The sequence below is a fragment of the Oryzias melastigma genome, linkage group LG24, assembly GCF_002922805.2.
Source record: "Oryzias melastigma strain HK-1 linkage group LG24, ASM292280v2, whole genome shotgun sequence".
In the NCBI taxonomy this organism is placed as follows: Eukaryota; Metazoa; Chordata; class Actinopteri; order Beloniformes; family Adrianichthyidae; genus Oryzias; species Oryzias melastigma.
Genome location: NC_050535.1, coordinates 21,650,380 through 21,674,105, shown reverse-complemented (window position 1 = coordinate 21,674,105; position 23,726 = coordinate 21,650,380). Strand labels below are relative to the sequence as shown.

The following is a 23,726-nucleotide window of genomic DNA, read 5'->3' as shown; positions in this document are numbered from 1 at the left end:
AAAAAATCCTTCACAGGTGAAGGGGGATGATGTGTTTGGTATGTTGTGGCTCCACATTGTTTTAGCGTTTATCTATTTAATAAAAACACATGACTGTAGCTGCAAATGTCCAAGTCTCTTAATTAAGACATTATACTGTTTCAAATAACATAACACGATCATGAAATTATTGCAGTGAAACAAATTCACCAGAAAGGCTCACGCTAACACAACAGTAGTTTAAAGTCATGACACTTTTAAGCTAACAATCAAGATACTTTTAGGAAATAATCTGCTTTAAACTCCAGCTCTCAATAACAATTTAGATTCGACACCAAACAATAAAAATGTGACATTCAATTAGAGAACATGTCATCTTAAAACACACTTTTGTTTTACTTGTATCTGGTTTTGAACGGTTCGACTGTTTTTCCTGTGTAAACCCGTTTGAAACCCCAAAACAAATCAGCCTCAAGTTTGTACACTCATTTTCAGTCTTATAAACTTCAAAGATCGAAAATGTCTAAAAATAGGAAAGCACAGACGCCGTAAAAGCACAGAATTACCTGATTTCGAGTCTTTTTGTTTACAGCTGTCGAATCGCGCCAAGACTTCATCACACCGGAAGTAACGACATTTTCCCGCGGTCTGTCACTTCCGTTCTTCCGCAGGGTTTGGAACAGAGCGAATAAACTCATCAAGCCGTCAGTGGTATCGGTGGTTCTGAAGGTGTCGAGCCTCTCTGGAAGCTTGCATCTTTCCTCGACCGACCGGAACCAAACAAGAAGGAATAAACAAACTAGCTAACCCGCAGAGAGCGCTCGAGCGACTCGCCTCGCGCTGGCTAGCTCGCTCGGCTGTCCCCCTTACGTCATAAACGGGTGACGGGAAGGGGCGGGCAGGCGTGACCCGGAAACAGTTCCGCACTCAAACACACACACGTGGATGGGAGCAGGAACGTGCTGCTGGAGCTCGTGATGATAATATTAGATCTTATTAGATAGTCCGCATATTTAGATTCGAGGCGCGCGCCGTCCGGTTTCTGCCCGGGCTCAGCGCCGCGTGAGCGACACACAGGTCAGTGGAGGATGGAGAACCTGGAGGTGAGCCTGTCGTGTTTAGGCTTCATCTGCAGACATGCCGACAGGAGCCAGCGCGAGCTCAAAGCTCTCCTGTCCAAGCAGGTAAGGAGCGCGTGCGTTCTCCCGGCAGGTGTCCCTCTATCCAGCTGCTTCACAGAAGGTTTACCACCTTACCTAGATTTCAAAAAAGTTTCTGTAGTCAATCTGTTGCAATCAGATATGTTAAAAGGCACATACAAGTGGGTTAAGTTTATAAACACAAATAAAAACACCGTAAACTTTATTTTCTGCATTTTCTTAAACCAAGTAATCAAACTACAGCTTATGGTTTCCTTTGAGCTTTTTCATTCATGACAACGAATCTGATTCTTCCATCTAACCCAGTCTTCAGCATCCTCTAGTCCAGAGGTCTGCAACCTGTCTGGCTCTTTTACCCCCTCATTGTGTCTCTGATTAAAGAAAAAGCTTAAAAAGTCACAGTAAAGTAAAGTTAAAAAAACTTAACTTTTCTCTGCGAGCCTCCATAGCACAGCAGCCATAGTAGTTCGAAAATCGAGAACTAAACATTTTGACAAATTCCAGTGTTTTAAATGTGTCTCATTGTTCCAAAAATACACTTAATTGGCTCTCTTTAAATTCTAGATTCTTAAATGAATGCATTTTTGGCTAAGAAGCACCACAAACGCGTGTGTGTCGATGTATGTTTGTTTGTTTTAATGCTGACATTAAAGTAGCTAACAGTAGATTTGCTCCATCAATCACAATTTTATTGGAGATATATAAATTATGTAGAAAAGATACACCAATAACATATGAATCATAATAAATTAAAAGAAATATTGATATAAAATATTGCAAAGATGTTATCAAAGATGCATTGAACAGATTTAAAATAAAAAAAAATGTGTTGTGTTTTTTACACTTGAATAGAGACAATTTTTCATTTATTCTTTCACTGTTTTTGCACATGAAAATTTTGGTGTGATGTTGAAGAATTTATAATAACAAAACTGAATGTTAATATAAGAACTAATATTTTTGATGTCATGTTATTTTTAGATTTCTATGGTTTATCTAAGAATTACATGTTTGTTATTCAGCTGTTCATTATTTTTGGGAAATTCCATTTTCACAAATGTAAATGGTCAAATTCCTATTTTAATTTATTTTCTCTGGATCTTAAATCATATAAAATAATAGAACTTATCCAAATTCTGAGGGCTTCAAGAACATTTCATATTTTAAAACAACTGCATTTTTTAAAAACTTTATTTTTATATATATATATTGTAAGCCCCTGTTTTTATGTTGTGTGTGGATCTGCCAGTTGCACTGTACTTGTAGTGTTTTCTGTTACCTATTGTGAAAAAAAAAAAAATAAGATTAGCTCCATCGAGATGATCCTATGTGACACAGGAAGTCTTTTATGTTGAAAGGAAGTCTTGTGAACCTCTGTTAAAAGTCATAAACTGTTTCATTTTTGGGGTAAAAATCTATTTGTCTGATTCTGCTCGTGGAGGGGGAAAAAGCGCTCGCGAGGGTCTGATTTGTCCTCGCGGAATGTTTGATGCATGCGCGGAGATAGCTTATTTCTGCGTGGAGTTTTGACATAAATAAACGCCATATGCGTCGCCAAATTATTCTAAATGAGACATCCAGAGATGGAGCAGCTAGCTCCTCCCACACCCGGTGCGGCGTCAGAAACACGGGGTGGGGCACAGGAATCACCTGTGTGTAAGCACTTCCCAGCGACTTCATGGCTCCTCCTCCACCCAGCTGACTGGAGGGATGAATGAATGAGTGAGGAGGTACTGGACAGCGCGCTGATGTCCCGCCTCCAGAACCATATACCTCACTGTGATTGGTTCGTTCAGCTCTGCACACAACAACTGTCATTCATATCAGCCTTGCCGGCCGCAAATCATCATCCTGCGGGCCGCGAGTTTGAGAGCCCTGATCTATATGGATGAAACTTGGCGTGCACGTCGGACAGAAGGTCTTTAATGCCTGCAGCTGTAACATATTTTAAAGCGGGATTGCTTTCAGCAATCAGACGCAATTTCTTCAAGAAATTGCAAATCTAGTTTTAAACATTTCAGAACTTATATTCTAGTTGAATAGTACTTTATCATCTTGATTCATGTGCCGTACTAAAAAAACAAATCCCTTCAGAGAGTGAATAAACAAATATATTAAAGTCAAAGCTCTTCACCATACAATAGCTACACTGATGATTCTTTATGCAGCTTAATTCCATAATTAACCTGTTATTTTAAAACGTAATGTTTTTTTTGCTCATAATTTCATCCTTTAATGTGAACAACGGATTCAAGATGAAAAAAAACTGTAGAAAAGAATCCACACAAAGAAGGAAGCAATATAATGTATTAGAAATATCAGATATATCAGTAACGAAGAATGAAGCGTCCCCCTCTTCCTTTCCCGCACAGAGACCCTTAGACTCCACAGAAGTTGTTTTTAGTCTGTTTTTCACGTATTAGTGGATCGATGCTCTTTAAACGTCTTCATTAAATCACATGCACCAGCTCCTCCCTCTATTTCCCCCAAAACCCCGAACACACATCGATAGATTGATCCCCATATGTCATAGGGGGACTTTAAAGACACACATCAATGACATTTGTGTTTTTTGGTGTTTTTAAAGGGTAACCAAACCCGAAATCAACTTTTTTTGGGCTGTTGACTTCTATAATTGGGGCTTTAAAAGTGCTGTCAGTTAATCATTGCCTGAATTAAAATGAACTTGTTTTATTCTCGAAAATATTGTCAAAAACTTTCCGTGTGCTGCCCCCTACTGGTTGAACTGAGGTATTATAGTTGAGTTAGTGATTGGTCAAACCATTTTAGAAGTCTGATGTCATGATCTGCAGTTCCAGGAATGATAACAGTCCAGGCCCCAAGCCCCGCCCCTCTGACTGGGTTTTCACAATTTGGCTGTGGGCGGAGTTAGCACCCAGCTTCCCTGTTTGGTTACCCTTTAATTAATTTAACCCTTCCGCTCTCCTTGGCTTGTTTACATTATAAGTGGGGTCATCTGGACCCCACAAGACAGTGCAATTACCTATTTTTTATCTTTGATTTTTGAGTTTCACTAATGTCCACGACAGACATAAAATCCTGTCCACCTTTGTCCACATTTGTCATGGAAGGAATCGCACATCAATATGTGGGTGGAGTCATCTGGACCCCAAAGAGAGCAGAAGGGTTAACATGTTCTTGTACCAGGTGAGCTGGACAATCCCCCTGCTTGCAGGACAATCAATAGGCAGTACCAGCTGATGGACTCCTTCCTGATCCATCCTGGTCACTCCCAAAGAGAACCTCAGCATCTTCATCTCTGCTTCCTCCAGATCTTTCTTTATCTGATAATATTCTTAATTTGCCAAAAATGATATTTTTTACGTTCAGTTCTTTTAAGATTTAGTTTGGAGAAAAAAAATATGAAATCTACTCTATGCATTTCTTTTTTTTTCATTTTTGTTTCATCTTCAATCTTAGGGTCTGTGCTGAGTAGGGAAACAGCGGTTGACTTTCAGTACGATTTGGTTGTAAAACTCAACTTTTGTATTTTTTCAGTTAGATATGATTTGTGTTTTACAAAACAAAAAGGAAAAAAAAAATCAGTTTTCTGAATTTGCTAATAAAATAAGCAACAATGAAGAAAACCCTTTCGGTTGGCTGATACTAAGCCTGGTGTGATGTATTAAACAGTAAATTCTAAATCTAGCAGAACAATTGTTGAGACTTTTACATAGACATACTGGTATGCGGTAGGGGTGCACTCACTTTCCCCAGGATTTGGTTTAACGTTGTAACATATGGACTGGATTTAAACAGAGAATTTAGGCTTTCCTGGTATTGGGAGGGTTTCTGTTGGTTAGTCTGGGCTACTTGCTGAAATGGAGGGTTCACAGTTGTAAAAACGTTGAAATGTTTGGAGGAGGATTGTAATACCTTTGTGACTCCGTCTCCATCAGATCTGGAACCACGAGGACAGACAGTGTATTCTGGAGTGCTTGGCTCAGCTCCTCCTGGAGAAGGAACACACTCTGCTGATCGCTCGCCACCTGAGACCTCTGCTTTTGGACCTGTTGGAGCGCAGCGCCCAGCGGGTCCGAGCCGGAGGTCGGATCAACCATGACCTCCACGAGCGCCTCTGTGTGGCCCTCAGCAGACTGCTGGGTATCTGCCCTGATGCACACATGTAAGCCGACTCTCCTTAGGTTCTGTCTCACCCAAATCCACTCGAGTCGAACCCGTTTGTCTTCTTCTCTCAAGGTTTGCTTCGAGGTACTTCAGTAGCGCCCCCCCAGTGTTTCAGAGGCTCTTCTTCAGCAACGAGGAGGCATCAGCTGTCCAGTACGGCCCCAGGAGGATGAAGCTGCGGGACCTGATGGGCGCCACGCTGCGGTTCCTGCAGAGCGACTGCGGCAGGTTTGGATCGCTGTGGGACTGGAGTCCCTGTGTGTCCCAGCTTCAGACCAGCGACGCCATGGTTCGAGGGTACGCAGCTGTAACATGCTTCTTCACTCTTTGAATGCTTCTTTACACATTTTTTAACGTGGTTCTTTATTCAGCCTTTCCCCTTACACCTATGAGAGTTGTGTGTTATTTCAGATTGTAGAGACGTAATGCAATTTTTAGACTTAAAATGCTTAATTCAAAGACTAAAAAACATTTGACGGCCCTGCTTGACTCTTTTTTCTTGGGTAAAAATGTACCTCTTGAGTGTCGGGTGAGCTTCCAATGATCCTGTTGTGTAAATGTGTGTATATATGCATGTATATGTACATATACATATATACACACATATATATGTGTGTGTCTATATATTTATATATATTACATTTTTTAATCGCTATTAATCGCATTGTCCATAGTTAACTCGCAATTATTCGCAAATTAATATGTGGCCTTTTTTTTAGGATAAAAATGTGTGGTTCGTGGAATTTAGCAGTTCTACATTAATTATGAAAACAAGAATGGCAAAATTAATAGTTTTCATCAGAACTACTTTATTTTGTAACATTGTATTGAGATAAACTTTCTTAACAATAAATGGCTGTAACATAATTCATTTTCTATGCTTTTAAACCATGAACATTGTGTTTACTTTTAAATTTTATTTTTACCTCAAAACTGTTCAATGCAGGGGAAAGAATTATTTGCTACAGGGGCAGGGGCGTTTGATCCATTTTTGATGCCTTTAAACCATCAACAATGACTGCCTGATTGCGCAATGCAGAATGTCATGTTTAAATTTAAGTTTGACATACATTCCAGATTCCGCCACTAGACGGTCAAGTGGTTATGGCTGCGGACTCACATTCAGAAGGTCATGGGTTCGAATCCCGCTCAGGAATAGTCCACATTAAATATTTGTTTTTACTTATATATTTTATTTTTACCTTAAAATTGGTGACATGGAGGGGCGGGGTGGGGTGGGGGGGGACGTTTGATTCCTTTTTGATGCATTTAATGACCTTCAAATTGCAAATTAGATCTAGGTTGTACGACAGCACACAGTTCTGCTCCCTCCCCCCATCCACATACCTCAGAGAAACAGGTTTTTTAGGACCAGGCAGTCCTGGCCTATGTTGTGGGTCAACTGTTTTCATTAAATGACAAAACCCTCATTATCAACCGCTGAAGAAAGACTGCAGAGATTTAGCAATAAACACTCTGATGGCATCAGATATTTTCTTGTGTTTTCCTGAGGTGAGTCTTTTGAAATATATCTGGGATGTTTTGATTGTGTTACCTGCTTAGTTGTTCGACTCTAAGGCGGTGACGGGGCTGTGTGATGACATCAGATGTTGGACGTGATTCCTTATAGTGATTTAATTTTTGTTCATGTTTATTTGACCCTGGATTCTTCCCTCAGGTACACTGCACAGTGTTTAGCACTTGTATGTCACATGACTGATAACCAGAAGGCGGTCTTCCTGAAGAAACTGCTCACAAATGAGGAGATCCTGCACATGAAAATGCAGTAAGTCATTTCTGTCATACATGACAGCTCCAAACCATCCGTTCCAGCAGACGCTCTTGCTTCTTAATGACATCAAGAACTTTGTTTTAGATCTTTGGAGGAGAGTCGACACATGGAGACAGAGAAGGCTCTGGTGCTGGCCAATCAGAGCGCTGTCACGTGGCATCAGGAGGCGGCTAACAAATTCACCCGAGGTCAGGTGGTATCAGAGGACCTGTCCCCAAACGTGGTGGCGGTCTGTGGGGTTGTGCTTCCCACAGTCACCCCCAGACAGAACAATCAGGTGAGGCGTGTCCCAAAAGCTCTGGCCTCTTGATTCTCTCCATGCTTAGCGTTTTCTCTTTTCAGCTGAACCCAAAGAACCTGGTGCTGGTGGGCTCAACCTGCCGGGACCTGACGAGACTGGCTCTGGCTGTGGCTTCGCAGAAACCCGTGCTCGTGGAGGGCCCCATCGGGTGCGGTAAAACGGCGTTGGTGGAGTTTCTGGCTGCCACCACGGGACACTTGAAGGCTTCAGAGATCATGAAAGTGCAGCTTGGAGATCAGACGGACAGCAAGGTGAGTGGTTGAAGGGAGCCGGAGGATGACGGGACCGTGCAGTTTTAAAATAAATCTATGTATTTATTTTATATTGAGAAGATGCAGATTTTGTTTTAATATTTTTGTGTTTAGGGGAAATACAGATTCAGTCAGTGCAGTTTAGTCCAGTCTGGACAATAACTTAAAAAAAAAGCTTTTATGAGAGCAACAAGTCTGAGAGACTGTTGTGTTGCAGGGAAGAATTCCATCGTGAAACAATTTCACCCGAGTGCCTCATTTACTGCACTTTCTGACAGCATTCATTGCAACATGACAAAATGATGTCACATGTAGGACTTTTTCTGGTTCCTCAGTTAACCCAAATCAATACTTCTGCCTTTCGAAATAAAGTAAAACTAAGTATACAGCGTTATCTGTGATAATACTAGTGTGAATGCTGTAAGCTGAAGGTGACCTCTGAAGATTCTAGTGCAGATAGCTGAAAATGCTGAAATTGATGCTGAAATTGCTGAATCTGATTGCATACTAAAATATTAGCGAAATGCTTAATTTAGCCAAAACACCTAGCATAAAACTGAAATATTAGCTAAACTCCAAAATAGCCTAAAAAACCTTAGTAAATGCCAAGATAGCCCATAAAGCTAGAATAATACCAATATAACAGCTGAAACTCCAAAATAGCTCAAAAACTCCAGTAGATACCAAAAAAGCTATGCTATTAGCAGCTAAAATAATCCCAAATTAAATTAAAATAACCCTTATATTTACAATACACAGTGGGGAAAAGCGAGGAATGTCCCTGATCCCGGGCCCGATCACGTGGTTGAGGACTCGATCGATATCGGATGTTGTCCCCCGATCAGAATCAGATATTTCATTTATTCTTATTATAATCAGCCCTTTATATTTCAAATGTATTTTTCTGGCAAAATACTCACTAGAAGTCTGCATGTCATGAATAGATCATAAAATGTCATTACCAGAAAACATCAGCAGTTTAAACAGGAGGTTAACAAAAACAATGCAGATGATCACAGATTGAGACTTCCTGGATCAATAACTATCTAAAAACACTTTAAACTGACAGCAAATGTCTCTATTGGTGTGTGTTAATGTTAACAACCTATAGAGGTATTTCAACAGAAAATTTGGGTTTTATTTGTTTAACATACTTCTATAGCTTTGTTGAGCTGAAAGTTTTTAGCTGAAAAGGAGCTGTTAAAGATTCCGTAAGCCACTTTCAATGGAGTTAAAAAAGTGGTAGTTGGTTGAATAGTTTAAAAAGTTGAATAGTTGAAACTTTGGAAGGACTTTTTTCTTTTCAGTTTTAAATCTCGAGCCCGTCTTCACTAATGAGCCTGTAACCACATTTGGTCGTATTATCCATTCCAGAGAAGGAACTGTTTTCCTTTTCCACTCTTTTTTTGGTTTTTGGGACCTCCTCTGTCCATTTCTTCATCTCCGTCGTCTTTTCCTCGACCTTCTGTTGCTGTGATGTTTGCTGCACTGCCTTTACTATCGTTACCTTCCAGTCTCCCTGTGACTCTTCTGAAGCCAATGCAGTTTTCTGATTCTCTACTTTTATTTCTAGCGGTTTATTGCTGTTTTCTCCTTTTCCTTGCATGCTCAACTTTTACAGCTTGTAAAGCAGACATTTGATTGGCTGGGTAGTACCACATGTGGTGTTAAATTTGTGCATAGAAAACATTTCCAAAGCAAACCTGGTAAAAATGAAAGTGCTCCTAACAAGGATCCCTGTGGATCACCAGAAGTGAAATCTTTCAAACAATGACCCGATCCGGGTTTGTGGCACTCAGACGTTTCTCTCGTCTGTTTTCTCGTTTCCCAGATGCTGCTGGGGATGTATCGCTGCACTGACATTCCAGGGAAGTTTGTGTGGCAGCCGGGAACATTAACACAAGCTGTAACCAAAGGCCAGTGGATTCTCCTGGAGGACATCGACCACGCCCCTTTGGATGTGGTGAGTGCCAGCCTTCCTGGTGTGGCCTTTTCCTAGACATTGAAGCCCAAACTATTTTTAGAAGATATTTATGAATTAAAAAAATGTTTGTAAAGGTTTCTGTGCTGCTGCCTTTGATGGAGAACAAAAAGCTGCTGATTCCTGGACGAGACGACTCCATCGATGTGGCTCCTGGGTTTCAGTTCTTTGCAACAAGAAGGTACAAATCTCCTCAAATCAACATCAACTGGAGAGTTTTAGTTTTTGTTCAGTTATTGGCGCTGCTGAAGCTAAACATAGGATGAATATAATGTTGTCATCTTCAGTGTTTTGTTTCCAGCAACACCAGAGAAACTCGCTTTGTTCACGCAGAAATGTTCAGACTCTGCTTTCATTATTGTTTAAATGCTTTGTAAGCATTCACACTGTAATGATCCAGTTTCTCTTCAGTATTGTTCCGTATTTATTCTTCCATACTTTCTGTGATTCGTAAAAACTCAATCACAATTTCAGCAATCTTTGCAATCTTATAAGGTTTTTTGGGCTAATTTTGAGTTAAGCTAGTATTTTAGCAACATGCTAACATTTTTGGCTAATGTAGCATTTACTGAGGTTTTTTGGGCTAATTTTGAGTTAAGATAGCATTTTAGCAAGGTGTTAGCTTTTTGGATTATTTGGTGTCTACTGATGTATTTTGGGCTCATTTTGAGTTAAGATAATATTTTAGCAACATGCTAGCTTTTTTGACTAATTTGGCTTCTACTGAGGTTTGTGAGTCTAATTCTGATTTAAGCTAGTGTGTTAGCGATGTGCTAGCTTTTTTTGGCCAATTGGGCATCAGTTGAAGTATTAAGAGGTCTTTCTGACTTAAGCAAGTAGTTTCTCAATATACTTGCATTTTTGGCTAATTTTGTACGTACTGAGGTTTTTTGGGCTAAATCTGAGTTGAGCTAACATTTTAGTAAACGTCTTAGCTTTTTTAGCTAAGTTGGCAGCTATCGAGGCTTTTTGGGATAATTTCGAGGTAAGATAGTATTTTAACAACAAATTAGTTTATTTAGCCAATTTGACATCTATTGAGGTTTTGGGCTAATTCTGAGTTCATAACTTGCAAATTTGTTAATTTTTTGCAATTTGTCAAGAAATTCTTCAAATTCTTTCTGCACTTTCTGCAACTCCTTGCAAGCCCTTGAGCAACTTCAGAATTATGCAAATAGCTTTAGCATTTTCAGCAAATTCCTTCAGCAATGACAGTAAATTTCCTCAGCGTCTTCAACAAAAAACTTCTGCATATTCAGCAACCACATTCAGCAAATAGCTTTCACACCAGCATTATCGCAGGTAATTCAGCCTTGCTAGTTTAACTTGAAGTACATTTTTTTAAAACAACTACATAAAAAAGTAAAAAATGTAAATGTATTTCTAATCTATGAAGAGTGTTCTTGGTCTGTTTGATTAGAGTGCAGATAATATTGGCACTGCTTCACTCAGCTTCTTTATGCTGTGATGGAACATCTTTGACCTGTAGAATTATTCACTGCATTCATCGCTGCTGCGTCCAGCTTTCCTCGGAGGTTTCCATCAGGAAGTCTTGCTTGTGTCCTGCAGGTTGTGCTTCAGTGGGAGAAGCTGGCACAGACCGCACAACTCCCATGCAGCCCTGCTGGATAAGTACTGGAGCAAGCTGCAGATGGGAAACATGACGCGAGGGGAGCTGAAGACGGTGAGGAGGACTTCAGCCTTTTCTCATTTCCTGTGAATAGTTTCAAACCATGGTTCTTCTGTTCAGGTTCTGGTCAGCAGATATCCGGGGCTCAGCGTGGTGTCAGATCGTCTGCTGGACATCTACTGTCAGCTGACGGGGGACAGACACTCTGACCCGAACACAAACAACCCTCTGGGTCCAGACGACGGTCGGGAACCTCCTGCAGAAGAGCGAGTCTCTCCTCTGGAAGGGAGAGCTCTGTCCCTGAGGTCAGACTCTGATGTTCGTTAACATAAATCTCAATCCTGTGTCCTTCTGTTCAAGGAATCCACAGCAACAAACCCATCCAGAAGACTTATAATCTCTTACTCCAGATTACAATCCTGATTTCTCGTCTTTTCCTAATGTTTTCTGCACAGGGACCTCCTGAAGTGGTGTGAGCGCATCAGTGTCAACTTTGACAACTCCTCTTCAGCCACAGGACAGCTCGTCTTCCTGGAGGTTTGGGTCTTTCCATCACTGAAGAAATTTATGTTCTGAAAAACAAACAAAGCTCGAGGGTTCTTGGAGGCTTCCCTCCTTTACCAAATGGGAATTAATTAATTTCAAATCATTGTACGCACATACATAGATTTAAGTTCTTAAGGGGAAAGTTGTTTATGAAGTACATAGTTTTTGTTCCTTTTCTAACATTTCATGGAAGAAATGAGCCTGTTTGTTTTCATTTATTTACATTTTCCAATTTATTTTTCAAATGAGAAATAAAATAAATTTACTTATAGCCAAACAGAACAGTGTCATCTGCAAAAATGCATGTATGTTTCTATCATAAACACTTACCAGAAATCCCTTTCAGAGGAGTCCTTGACCTGAGCCCTGGGATACTCCCTCATCAATACAGATAATCTCTTAAATAATGACAGTAATTCAGGTCAGTTTGATATTTACATCTACAAATTTAGAACGTGTTTCTGTAGAAAGGTTTTGTTCTATTTGAAGAATTTCACTGCATCTCACAGCAAATCTGTAGGAATTATGGTGCGATTATCTTTCAGCTGCAACAAGTTGTTTAAACCCAACTGGTGCAATGAGTTGCTTTTCATTTCCTAAACATCCATGTGGAAAGACACATGTGGAAAAGATGTTAGTCTGTTTGAGGAGGGTCAAGTCACTGGCATGTATCAAGCAAGAAAACATCTCAGGAGAATACAGAAACTACTAAAATTGAATTAGAATTGCCCAACGCATTATTAAAAACTGGAAGGATAGTAGTGACCCATCGTCTTCCAGGAAGAAATGTGGCCGGATGTGCTGGAGAAGGCTTTGCACAGCGGTCAGACTCTACCATCATTAACGCAAGATCTTGGTAAAAGATTAATGCAACACACAATAAATCTTGTGACATTGCAGAAGCTTATTGAAGCAATCCCACAGCGAATGTGTGCCGTAATCTAAGCTATCTGTGATAATGCTTGTTTGAGAATGCTGTAAGCTGAATTTTTCTGCTGAACATGCCAGTGATGATAGATGAAGATGCTGAAATTAATAGCTGAAAACACTGAAGCTGATGGCTCGCTAAAATATTAGTTAAATGCCAAATTAGCCTAAAAAATAAAAAAGCCTAAATTAGCCAAAACAGCTAGATTGTAGCTGAAATATTAGCTAAACAAAATAGCCCCAAAAAAACCTTAGATGCCAAAATAGTCCATAAATCTAGCAGAATGCCATTATAACTTTCGACTTAACTACACTCTGACTCCATATAATCTAAAGTAACGACTAAGCGTCTATTAAATTAGTCGTCAACTATTTTAACAGTCGATTAATCAATGATTAGTCGACTTATTGTGGCAGCTCTAATACACTGAATCCTTTAAAAATAATAATTGTCAAATAGAGTTTAATTAACTGCTTTTGATAAAAGTTGACACTCTTTACTGTTTGATGTTAAATAATAATTTTATTTTGTGTTGAAATAAATGGTCCATTCCCCCCAATGCGTGTCCTTTATTCTGAAATATTCTTCTGATACTGGGTTTGTTCTTTGTGTGAAACAGTCTTTTTTTCTTCAACTCCTCTCAGAAGGATGTGTTGTCTTCCCTCCTCAGGCTCTCGACTGCTTCACCGCCATGCTGTCTTCCTCCAGCAGCCGACTGCGACTGGCTGAGATCATTGGGAGTAAACTCAACATCACCAAAGAGAAGGTTTGGAGCGTTCGGGCTTTCCTCTGCTTCTGTCTTCCTGCTCTGACGGCTGGCTTTGCCCGCAGGCGCAGCACTTCTGTCAGATGTACCAGCCCAGCGTTCGTCTCGGCGAGCTGCAGGTCTCTGTGGGCAGGGCCACTCTGCAGAGAAAGCAGGCCGAAGCCGTGATGCTGACGCAGTAAGTGGGACACCCTGTCCACCCCCACCAGCTCGATGCTGTCCCGCAGACACCCCAGATAAACCCAGCAGACCCCGGCTGGTAAATTGAACAAACATCAAATTGATTGTAATTGTAAACAAACTCGTCTAATGGCTGGGCTGCCTGGGCCCCTCCAAATATTCACATTGATCCCCTGGAAGGCGAAATGACGAGGTGACAACCTTTGTCCTGGAAAACGGCGCTTTTCATCCTCATGGAGCCGCGGTTTCTGTGGATGGAATTTATCTGTTTTAACGGTTCAAGGGATTTCTGACAAACAAACACTGGGGGGGGGTGTCATTTGGAGTGTTTCTCATCCTTTATTTATGTGGAACTTAATCGTTTTGTGCACAAGCGCACTTTTTGTCTAAACATTGTTGTATGATTGAGCTCAGGAACGGGCTTTCCTGGTTTCTTCCCAGAATTCTCTCATTTATTTCCTCTTTAACCCCTTAATACCTGTTGTCTCACGCATCTGGAACTGGGAATGCTAGTGGCCAAGAGACTCGTACTATGAATGGAAATCCTCTGCTGCTCCTTCTTTCCAACAATGGATCACTGACATGTTTTCTATTATACAAATGGAAAAACTCCGATCCTTAAGAAGCTGCTCATTAACACCTTTCCAGATACCTGGGGACCATTTCTTTCTCACCTGGAAGCGGTCAGATTGGATTGAGGCCAAAATAATTTGGAGGAGGAGAAGAAAGTTAACAAAAAAAAACCCTGACTGATTGTATCCTGCCTACCTTCTGTATTTATTGTCTGTTTTTCTCTGGAACTGACTCAATGCTTTGCACACATCTGAGCCTATGTTTGCATCACGTATCAAATAGTCCATTTTTTTGTGAGAAAGTGATCTAAACCGAAAGAAATAACAAGAATAAAACACTAAAATTGATTAAATATTTATTTCTTTTGTAAGTAACCATGGAATAAGTGGGATAATACCCTTCAAAGTGTGCGCTATGTGAAATTAACACACTTCACGGAGGCAAACGTCCTCGATTCACGTTGGACGGTTCAGGCCTCCGAGTCGTGCGTTAACCCTTCCGCTCTCCTTAGCCTGTTTACGTTAAAAGTGGGTCATCTGGACCCCACAAGACAGTGCACTGAACTTTATTTTATCATTGATTTTTGAGTTTCACTAATGTTCATGGCAGACATAAAATCCTGTCCATCTTTGTCCACATTTGTCATGGAAGGAATCACACATCAATATGTGGGTGGAGTCATCTGGACCCCAAAGAGAGAGGAAGGGTTCTCATAATGCTCACACTGAAGGGTATTATCCCTTACTTATTTAGACTTTTTATTTTAATTATCAGGCATATCTGTTTAAGAAAGTGGGAAAATATCATGTATTCAGAGCAGCTGATAAGAAAACTCTGATGACCCAGCATTCGAGCAGCATTTAAACGCATCACTCACGGACGAATCTCTGAAAGAGTCTCACCACAGATTCGTGTCTAACTGAGGTCTTGTGTGTGATTCATGAATCATTTTTAAAGATTTGTGTGTGTCATTAGTTTTGAGCTGCTGTAATTTTAATTTGTGCATGTGTGAATTGTATTTTTCTTTTTATTTGGTAATCTTTGCACCAATGCACAAAACATATATGAGTTACAAATTAAGAATTACACACAAATCGGAGTGGGTCTATTTTCTCTCCATGCTGCACGTCACAATTCATGACAAACCTCTTTTCAAAACAGAAGCTTTTATCTCCATAGCAACTATTTTATTTTTGGTCACCTGGCGTTAACAAATGGGTCATTTTTAGAAGAATCTGCAAAAGTGCATTTTTGGATTTCCATGGCAACAGAGTTTTGTTATCCTAATATGGCCATATTGCATGATGTCTGCTTTAGCCTGAGTTAACAATTCATGTTTTAAATTTTACAGTAAGTGTGAAAATGTGCAAAATTTAGTGAAAAACATCCTTTTCACTAGATACTACTACGTGTGTGTACATTTGATTGAGTTTTTGAGTATGTGGATCAGATTTAGCTCAAATCCAAAGCTAGAAAGAAGAATAATTAAAACCGTCCGGCCCCTGCAGACCTGGACTGCTGCAGGACAGACACAAACTTTATTCCTGATCTGCTTTCCAGCTTTGTACCGTTCAACATTGAAGTTTGCTCATCAGAACGTAGCTGGAGGAAGCCTCCCGGCTGAACTCTGCAGACTAACGTCCTCACTGAAGGGATTCTTTTCTGTCTTCTGAAGGTCCAAAGAGACATTTGCTGCCACGCGGGCCTCCTCGGTTCTGCTGGAGCAGCTGGCGGTGTGTGTGGCCAAAGGAGAGCCGGTTCTCCTGGTGGGAGAGACGGGAACGGGAAAGACGTCTACGGTGCAGCACCTGGCCAGAGTAACAGGTGAGCAGGAGTTTTTCCAGAGGAATCCTGGGAAGACTGGAGACTAACGGGTTCCCTCCTCCTCACAGGTCACAGACTTCGAGTCGTCAACATGAACCAGCAGAGCGACACGGCCGACCTTCTGGGAGGGTGAGCTGCCTCCGTCGTCTGCAGGAAACGGGTCAGAACCTCAGCCTGACGGCGTTCTGTTCTGCAGGTACAAGCCAGTGGACCACAGGCAGCTCCTGCTGCCTCTGCGCGAGGCTTTTGAGGACCTGTTCTCGCAGACCTACTCCAGGAAGCAGAACCTGACCTTCCTGGGTCACGTGCAGACCTGCTTCAGAGGGAAGCGCTGGCAGGACCTGCTCAAGCTCATGGAGCACGTCTGCAAGTCCGCTCTGACGGCAGGACTGCGGGAGAAGTCCAACGGTATTCTGGATGGTTCTGACAGCGCTGCTGGTGCAGCCGAACAAACTCTGAGCTGTTCTTCTGCTTCTAGCTGCTTCCCTGCAGGAACAGTGGGAGGCGCTCTCTACCAGACTGAGCCAGACCCAGCAGCAGATCCGAACCTGCGAGACCGCCATGGTGTTCGCCTTCGTGGAGGTGAGTTTCTCAGGAGGAACGGACCTTGGCGCCGAGCAGCTCTGACCTGCGTGTCCTTCACAGGGAACGCTGGCTCAGGCGGTGAAGAAAGGCCACTGGATCCTGCTGGACGAGATCAACCTGGCAGCAGCCGAGACGCTGGAGTGTCTGAGCGGACTGTTGGAGGGCAGCGCCGGCTCTCTGGTGCTACTGGACCGCGGAGATACGGGTGAGGACCAGCACCGGCCTGGACGAGCGGAGGACTGACTGTTTCAGGGAAAAATCCACTGAAGTCGCATCAGTTTAATTAGGGCTCGGTATTGATTATTATTTCCAGAAACGATTCGACTAATTAGCCTTTAGCTTTATGTGTTAAATCCATTTATATTTTTAAGAATCGATTATTGATCTGTTGAGCTGAAATTTATCCAAATCAATTAATTGATTTTATCAACCCAGCTCTAATTTTAAGATTCAGTATATTTTATATTAAATATTTTCATTGTCTTTTGATTTTGTCTAAAAATGAATTAAATGGACACTGGGAGCACTTTGACAATAGATCAAAAGATGATCAGAGTGGGATTTAAAAACCATAAAAAAGTGAACAGTTACGTAATTTTTATGATTAAGTTTTGAATCTAGCTGGATTCAGAATTGATCTTATTTTTCCTCACAGAACCGCTGGTTCGCCACCCGGACTTCCGGCTCTTTGCCTGCATGAACCCAGCGACTGACGTGGGAAAGAGGAACCTCCCTCTGGGTCTGAGGAACAGGTTAGAACGACGAGACGCAAACATTTGCAGAAATGATTGTTCTCATTTGATTGTAATTAAGATTTATTAATAATCTGATTATGATGTTTTTTAGTTTTGATTAGTTTTTTTTTTGAAGAATGAAACACTGTTTTAATCAATGGTTTTTAACATGAAACAAAAAAAAGTTCCGTGATCTACCATGACATTGGAGTATGTGAGACAGGCAGGGAGACATGCTGTGAGACTGTTACCATGTTGATTCCTCTGATCTCCTCAGACTTACTGAGCTGTATGTGGAGGAGCTGGAGAACGAAGGAGATCTGCGGATCCTGGTTTCAGATTACCTCAAAGGGCTGAGCACACCTAAGAATGTGGTCAGCGGGATCATCAGGTCAGCTGGTTTTAATCACGTTCTCCTTTGTTAAAAAAACCACAATATTTTTGCAATTAGTCGTGGTGTTCCACAAGGTTCTGTTTGTGGACTGGTTCTATTTTAGCCATGCGTTTATGTAAATGTTTATTGGAAACATGAGTTTTTATTTTAGTGTTGATGGCTAAAGAGTGCAACATTTCTTAGGTACAGAAGTGTTCTATTCCTTTTCTCTTCTTCCTGTGTACACGCTGTGTTTCAATCATCCAGACTCTCAACTCACATCTGCTCCCTCCCTCTCTATGGTGACTCTTTTTTTTCTACATTCATTTATTTTTCTTCAGCTTTTACCTGAATGTAAGAAAGGAAGCCAACACCCACCTGGTGGATGGAACGGGTCACCGGCCTCACTACAGCCTCCGTACTCTGTGTAGAGCCCTGAAGTATGTGGCGGGAAACCCCTGTCAGAGCGTACAGCGCTCGCTCTACGAGGTAAAGAGAATCCACCCACGCTGTCAGGAGAAACCTTCACTTGATCTACAGTGATCCTGTTTCTCTTTATTATTCCTTATTTATTCTTCCATACATTTTTTAATTTGTAAAAACTCAATCACACTCTCAGCCATTTCTGCAATCTTGGTATCCAAACCTTCAGCTTGTTAAGGACGTTCCTGCTTGTACTTTTGAATTGGTACATGTTACAGTTTTTATGATTTTACACGATTTTTAAGCCCCGTTGAAAATGAAAGGAGTTTTTTCAAATTTACGCCATTAAAAGCATTCATCATGTTCAGGACATTTATGCTTTTATTTACGCAATTATTGAAATTTTACCAAAATTTTCCTCTTTTTCTCGCATAATTCTTCAAATATTTGTGCACTTTCTGGAAATTATGCAAGTTTGGTATCAAAACGTTCAGCGTGTTCAGGACATTAATGGTACTGAGGTTTTTGAGGCTAATTTTGAGATTAGCTCATATTTTAGCAAAATACTAACGTTTTTGGCTAATTTAGCATCTACTGAGGTTTTCTGGTTATTCTTGAGTTTAACTAATATATTAGCACCATGCTAATGTTTTTGGCTAATTTGGCATATTTTTTTATATACAATTATGAGTTTAGCAAATATTCTAGCAACGTGGTAGATCCATTATCTTAACCGCTTCGTCCCTTTCGGGGTCGCGGGGTGCCGGAGCCTATCCCGGCTACTGATGGGCGAAGGCGGGGTACACCCTGGACAGGTCTCCAGTCTGTCTCAGGGCCTCAATCACACACACATCCACTCTCACATTCACACCTAGGGGCAATTTAGAGTCACCAATTAACCTATGAAGCATGTTTTTGGACGGTGGGAGGAAGCCGGAGTCCCCGGTGAAACGTGGTAGATTCTTTGGCTAATTTGGCTTCTGTTGAGGTTTTAAGGCTAATTCTGCATTAAGCTAGTATTTTAGCAACATGCTAACTTTTTTGGCCATTTTGGCGTCTCCTGAAGTTTTTTGGGCTGGTTCTAAGTTAATCTAGTACTTTAGCGACATGCTAGCTTTTTTTGGCTAATTTGGCTTCTACTGATGATCGCGAGGCTAATTATGATTTAAGCCAGTGTTTCAGCAACGTGCTAGCTGTTTTGGCTAATGTGGCATCTACTGAGGTTTTGGGGCTAATTCTGAGTTAAGCTATCATTTTTTGTAAAGGTGTTAGCTTTTTTAGCTAAGTTGGCAGCTACCGAGGCTTTTTGGGATATTTTCGAGTTAAGCTAGTATTTTAGTAATGTTTTGGGTTGATTCATATATTTTACGCATTTTTAAATGTTTTGCAATTTTATCAGTTTTCAATAAATTCTTCAAATTCTCTGTGCACTTTCTGCAATTTTAAGTCCTTTAGCAACTTTAGCATTAATCAAATATTTGCATTATAATATTTGCATTAAGCAAATCCCTTAGCAATTACAGATAATGCAACTTTTATAGTCAGCATTTGTTCCAAAATGTCATATTTTTTCTACTGTTTTAATCATTTTTTTTAGTTGATGTGCATTTGAAAACAGTATTCAGCATTTGTAAATGTCTTCTTTTTTTTTACCCATTTCTTATTTATTCATTTAATTAAGAATTAACTCTGAATTATTAGTTGTAAATCAATTAGGCCTTTTATCAGTATTTTAAATAAAGCATCTTTTAGGCTTGACCTTTGACATTCTTCAGATAAATTACCATTTTGCATTTTTTCCTGAACTTTTGCCCTTTTCAGAAAGAAAAGTTACATAGAAAAAAAAAAGTTACAAGAAAAGTTAACATACTTATTTAGTTGTTTCTTTTCTGCTACTTTAGCTAAATAAGCCTAAAATCTTTCTTATTTCAGGTTGTTTTTGTCCATGTGTTTAGCCTTCATTCCAAACAGCAGAGAGGAATTGTTAGTTTATTTCTACAGAGGAGGCTTGATGGTTTGTCATTCTACTGTTTGTGTCTGTGTGACCATCAGGGTTTCTGCCTGAGCTTCCTGACCCAGCTGGACAGAAGCTCGCACCCCCGGGTCCAGAAGCTGGTCTGTCAGCACATCCTGATGGGGAACACCAAATGTCTCAAACAGGTGAGACTGTCATGGAGTTTCCTTTCTGAAGAGCAGTCAGAGCGGTTCATTCAGCAGTAGATGGAGTGAACAGCAGCATTTGTGTGCTACATCTACAGATATTTTTGTTTCTTTGTGATCGCTGGAGTGAGACTTATGAAGCTGCTTGTTTGTTAGAATGAAGGATTTGAGGTTAAAATGTAAAAACTTGTTTCATAATTCTCCAACGAAACGAAAAACCATGAGGTCAGGTCTGAACCGGATGTCTTTCCTCGTTCAGTCCATCCCAGCCCCCCCCGGCCGGCCCAGCGTGCACATCGAGGGTTACTGGGTGTCTCAGGGTGAGATGGAGCCAGCTCTGGACCCGAGCTACATCCTGACCACTTCGGTCAAGCTCAACCTATGCGACCTGGCCCGAGTGGTCTCAGCGGGGTAAGCGTGACACGAGAGGAGGAGGAAGAGGAAGAGGAGGAGGAGGGGGAATCTCTTCTCATGCAGCAGAATTCAATGCTGAGCTTCAGATTTCAGCCTGTAGAGTTTTGGTGAGGGTTGTGGTCCTGAAGAGCCCATGCATTTTTTTTAGGATAATTTTGAGTTTAGCTATAATTTTAGCTGTTTTGGCTAATTTAGAGTTTAACTAATAATGTAACAAATATCTAGCTGTTTTGGCAACATTTTGAGTTTAGCTAATAGTTTAACAATTTGCTAACTGTTTTGCCAAAATTAGACATTTTTCTATTTTTTTTTTGCTAATTTGGCATTTAGCTAATATTTTAGCAAGTTTTCGGCTTCGGGATTTTCAGCTCTCAGCTTCAGCATTTTCAGCTAGATATCAGTTTCAGCGTCTTCAGCATCTACGTTCAGCTTCTAGCATTATCACAGGTAATGCCATACATAAATATTGCAGTTTTCCTAAAATGATTTAAAAACAAAACTTTAGTATGTCAGAATTACTAAGGATTCAGATTCAACTTCATTTAAAAGTTTGTTGTTTTTTTACTAAAAGCTGAAGCAGAAAATCCTTTTCGATAAGCACAGGAACATAGATTTTTATTTTGTCAGATGTAGAAACAGCTGCTACCAAAACGTTGTGACACATTGACAAAGGAATCAATAGATTAGTCCAAAGCCATTACATGAGCTCCGATGGGTTCACCTAAATAAACACAGGAACAGAAATAAAACCACTTGAAAAGTTTAAGCAGAAGTAACCTCCCTTTGGAGATGTCCCATCAGCACTTTGGCTTTGAAGATTTTACAAGGATATTTAAGTTATTGACATTCATTTGCAGATAACTGAGCTCAAACAAACATGAATTTGGACAGAAATTTAGAAAACTAAATTTAATGTTATGGTTTGGATTTTATTTTGAAAGGTTAAAATTGTAATCTTTTTTATTTTAGGCAGTTCTTGAAGGTTTGTTTGTACTTCAGATTGAGCTTCACTTTAATGGCAGATTGCAAAGCACTAATTGTTTAGCATTATTCAAGTCCACCATGTTAATAGTTGGAGTTGATCCTCTACATGAACCTGGTGAGTGTGTATGTATACCAGTGGAGCAGCCTGGCTGCAGCCTGGCTGCATCGGGACTCAGTCTGTCACTCAATAGCGCTGTAGGTCAGTCTGGTTACAGCATCGGCCGACATAGAGCCGATGGCTGATCAATGCCCTGCCCTCCCATCAACCCCTTCGACCTCGCAGGACCCACCCGGTCCTGATCCAGGGGGAGACTTCCGTGGGAAAGACCAGCCTCATCCGCTTCCTGGCCGCCGCCACAGGGAACCAGTGCGTGAGGATCAACAACCACGAGCACACCGACATCCAGGAGTACATCGGCTGCTACTCTTCAGACAGCCGGGGCAAGCTGGTGTTCAAAGAGGGTATGGAACCACAGCGCACATTTGTGTTTCTTTGCGATCAACAACAGTGTCTGATAGGAGCCTGGATTATGAGGGTTTGAATCCTCCTCCTCTGTAAAGTTATGCTAATGCAAAAACTCAGAGAATCAGAAAAAATGTTAGCAAATTATTATAAAAACGTAAAAGCTGGAATGTGTTTGGTCCTTCTATTCCACGTGTGTCAGAGTCAAGGCCCGGGGGCCGGATCCGGCCCTCCAGATCATTTTATTTTATTGTTATTAATGGCCTGATGTTATCTTGCACTCACTTCTTATTTGTTTAATATTGACAAAATATATTTTCACGGAGAGTAAAATATTAAAAGTTATTTAAGGTTTAGGATGATTTATTCTGGAATAATATTCCTGCGTTTTTATTATTTATAATTATGTTTTCAAAATGGGCATTCTGCTAGCTTTTTGGACTATTTTGACATTTACTAAGATTTTTTTAGGCTAATTTAGAGTTTAGCTAATATTTCAGCTATTTTGGCTAATTTAGACTTTTCTTTTTTCTTTTTTTTTAAGTTTAGCTTGTTTTGCAGCAACATTCTAGTTGTTTTTGGCTAACCTAGGGTTTTTTTTTTTAGTTTTTTTTTTTAGACTAATTTGGCTTTTTGCTAGCATTATCACAGGTAATGCTATATGTCTAGTACATAATTATGTTAAAAAGTTACAGTTTTAAAGTTTTAAAAATGTAGCTTTACAGTGTTCAATAAATGTTTATCTTGTTTGGTCTGCGATCGAAGGTGTGTTTTGGGTTTTGGCCCCCGTGTGAGTTCGACACCCCTGTTCAACTCGCTCTAATGTTCTGCTGCCGGTTCCCTTCAGGGGTTCTGATTGACGCCATGAGGAAAGGTTACTGGATCATCCTGGACGAGCTGAACCTCGCCCCCACCGACGTCCTGGAGGCGCTGAACCGACTGCTGGACGACAACAGGGAGCTCTTTGTGGCCGAGACTCAGGAGGTGGTGAAGGCCCACCCCAGGTTCATGCTGTTCGCGACGCAGAACCCGCCCGGCCTGTACGGCGGCAGGAAGGTAATGGAGGGACATTAAGAGGAAGGAGTGTAGTTGCTTAGCAGCCCAAAAATCTGCTCCACCTCCATCCAGGTGCTCTCCCGAGCCTTCAGGAACCGCTTTGTGGAGCTTCACTTCGACGAGCTCCCCAGTGAAGAGCTGGAGAGCATCCTTCATCAGAGGTGCAGCCTGCCTCCATCCTACTGCTCCAAGCTGGTCAAGGTCATGCTGGACCTTCAGGTACCTGCAGTCTCTGTAAGATCCGCTCTGACAGATCCACACTCTAAACCTGCTGACCCCCCCTCAGTCTTTACGCAGAGGATCTTCTGTGTTTGCGGGGAAGCACGGCTTCATCACGCTCAGAGACCTGTTCCGCTGGGCCGACCGCTACCGGCTGGAGGAGCAGACGGAGGCCTCTCGGGACTGGCTGCAGCATCTAGCAGATGACGGTGAGTTGTTTCCGTTTTGATCTCCTTAACCTGCTTGATGGAGGCT

The 23,726-nt window shown here is 41.1% G+C and overlaps 2 protein-coding genes across 3 annotated transcripts in view; one reads left to right on the top strand and one right to left on the bottom strand.

Annotated features, from left to right (window-relative positions):
• The window catches only part of casp8ap2 (caspase 8 associated protein 2), a 13,617-nt gene extending 12,792 nt beyond the window's left edge, over positions 1-825 (bottom strand). Inside the window, exon 1 of the mRNA XM_024291599.2 lies at positions 546-825. The gene's annotated coding sequence lies outside the window, so the exon portion shown is untranslated. The remainder of the gene's footprint in view (positions 1-545) is intronic.
• An 82-nt stretch (positions 826-907) lies between these two features.
• mdn1 (midasin AAA ATPase 1) overlaps positions 908-23,726 on the top strand; it is a 73,846-nt gene continuing 51,027 nt past the window's right edge. Inside the window, exons 1-27 of one of the 2 annotated variants that reach the window (XR_004947279.1) lie at positions 908-1,163; positions 5,060-5,286; positions 5,361-5,585; positions 6,967-7,074; positions 7,165-7,357; positions 7,423-7,632; positions 9,464-9,595; positions 9,691-9,794; positions 11,183-11,297; positions 11,364-11,548; positions 11,699-11,780; positions 13,388-13,483; positions 13,549-13,661; positions 15,912-16,060; positions 16,129-16,189; positions 16,257-16,468; positions 16,539-16,642; positions 16,706-16,850; positions 17,301-17,397; positions 17,657-17,770; positions 18,094-18,241; positions 20,228-20,335; positions 20,595-20,746; positions 22,017-22,195; positions 23,044-23,252; positions 23,325-23,471; positions 23,539-23,680. Coding sequence is in view for 1 of the 2 variants with exons in the window: in XM_024291598.2 (XP_024147366.1) it covers positions 1,068-1,163; positions 5,060-5,286; positions 5,361-5,585; positions 6,967-7,074; positions 7,165-7,357; positions 7,423-7,632; positions 9,464-9,595; positions 9,691-9,794; positions 11,183-11,297; positions 11,364-11,548; positions 11,699-11,780; positions 13,388-13,483; positions 13,549-13,661; positions 15,912-16,060; positions 16,129-16,189; positions 16,257-16,468; positions 16,539-16,642; positions 16,706-16,850; positions 17,301-17,397; positions 17,657-17,770; positions 18,094-18,241; positions 20,228-20,335; positions 20,595-20,746; positions 22,017-22,195; positions 23,044-23,252; positions 23,325-23,471; positions 23,539-23,680 (3,853 nt within the window). In the remaining variant the exon portion in view is untranslated. The remainder of the gene's footprint in view (positions 1,164-5,059; positions 5,287-5,360; positions 5,586-6,966; positions 7,075-7,164; positions 7,358-7,422; positions 7,633-9,463; positions 9,596-9,690; positions 9,795-11,182; positions 11,298-11,363; positions 11,549-11,698; positions 11,781-13,387; positions 13,484-13,548; positions 13,662-15,911; positions 16,061-16,128; positions 16,190-16,256; positions 16,469-16,538; positions 16,643-16,705; positions 16,851-17,300; positions 17,398-17,656; positions 17,771-18,093; positions 18,242-20,227; positions 20,336-20,594; positions 20,747-22,016; positions 22,196-23,043; positions 23,253-23,324; positions 23,472-23,538; positions 23,681-23,726) is intronic. The other variant, XM_024291598.2, reaches the window with a different exon arrangement.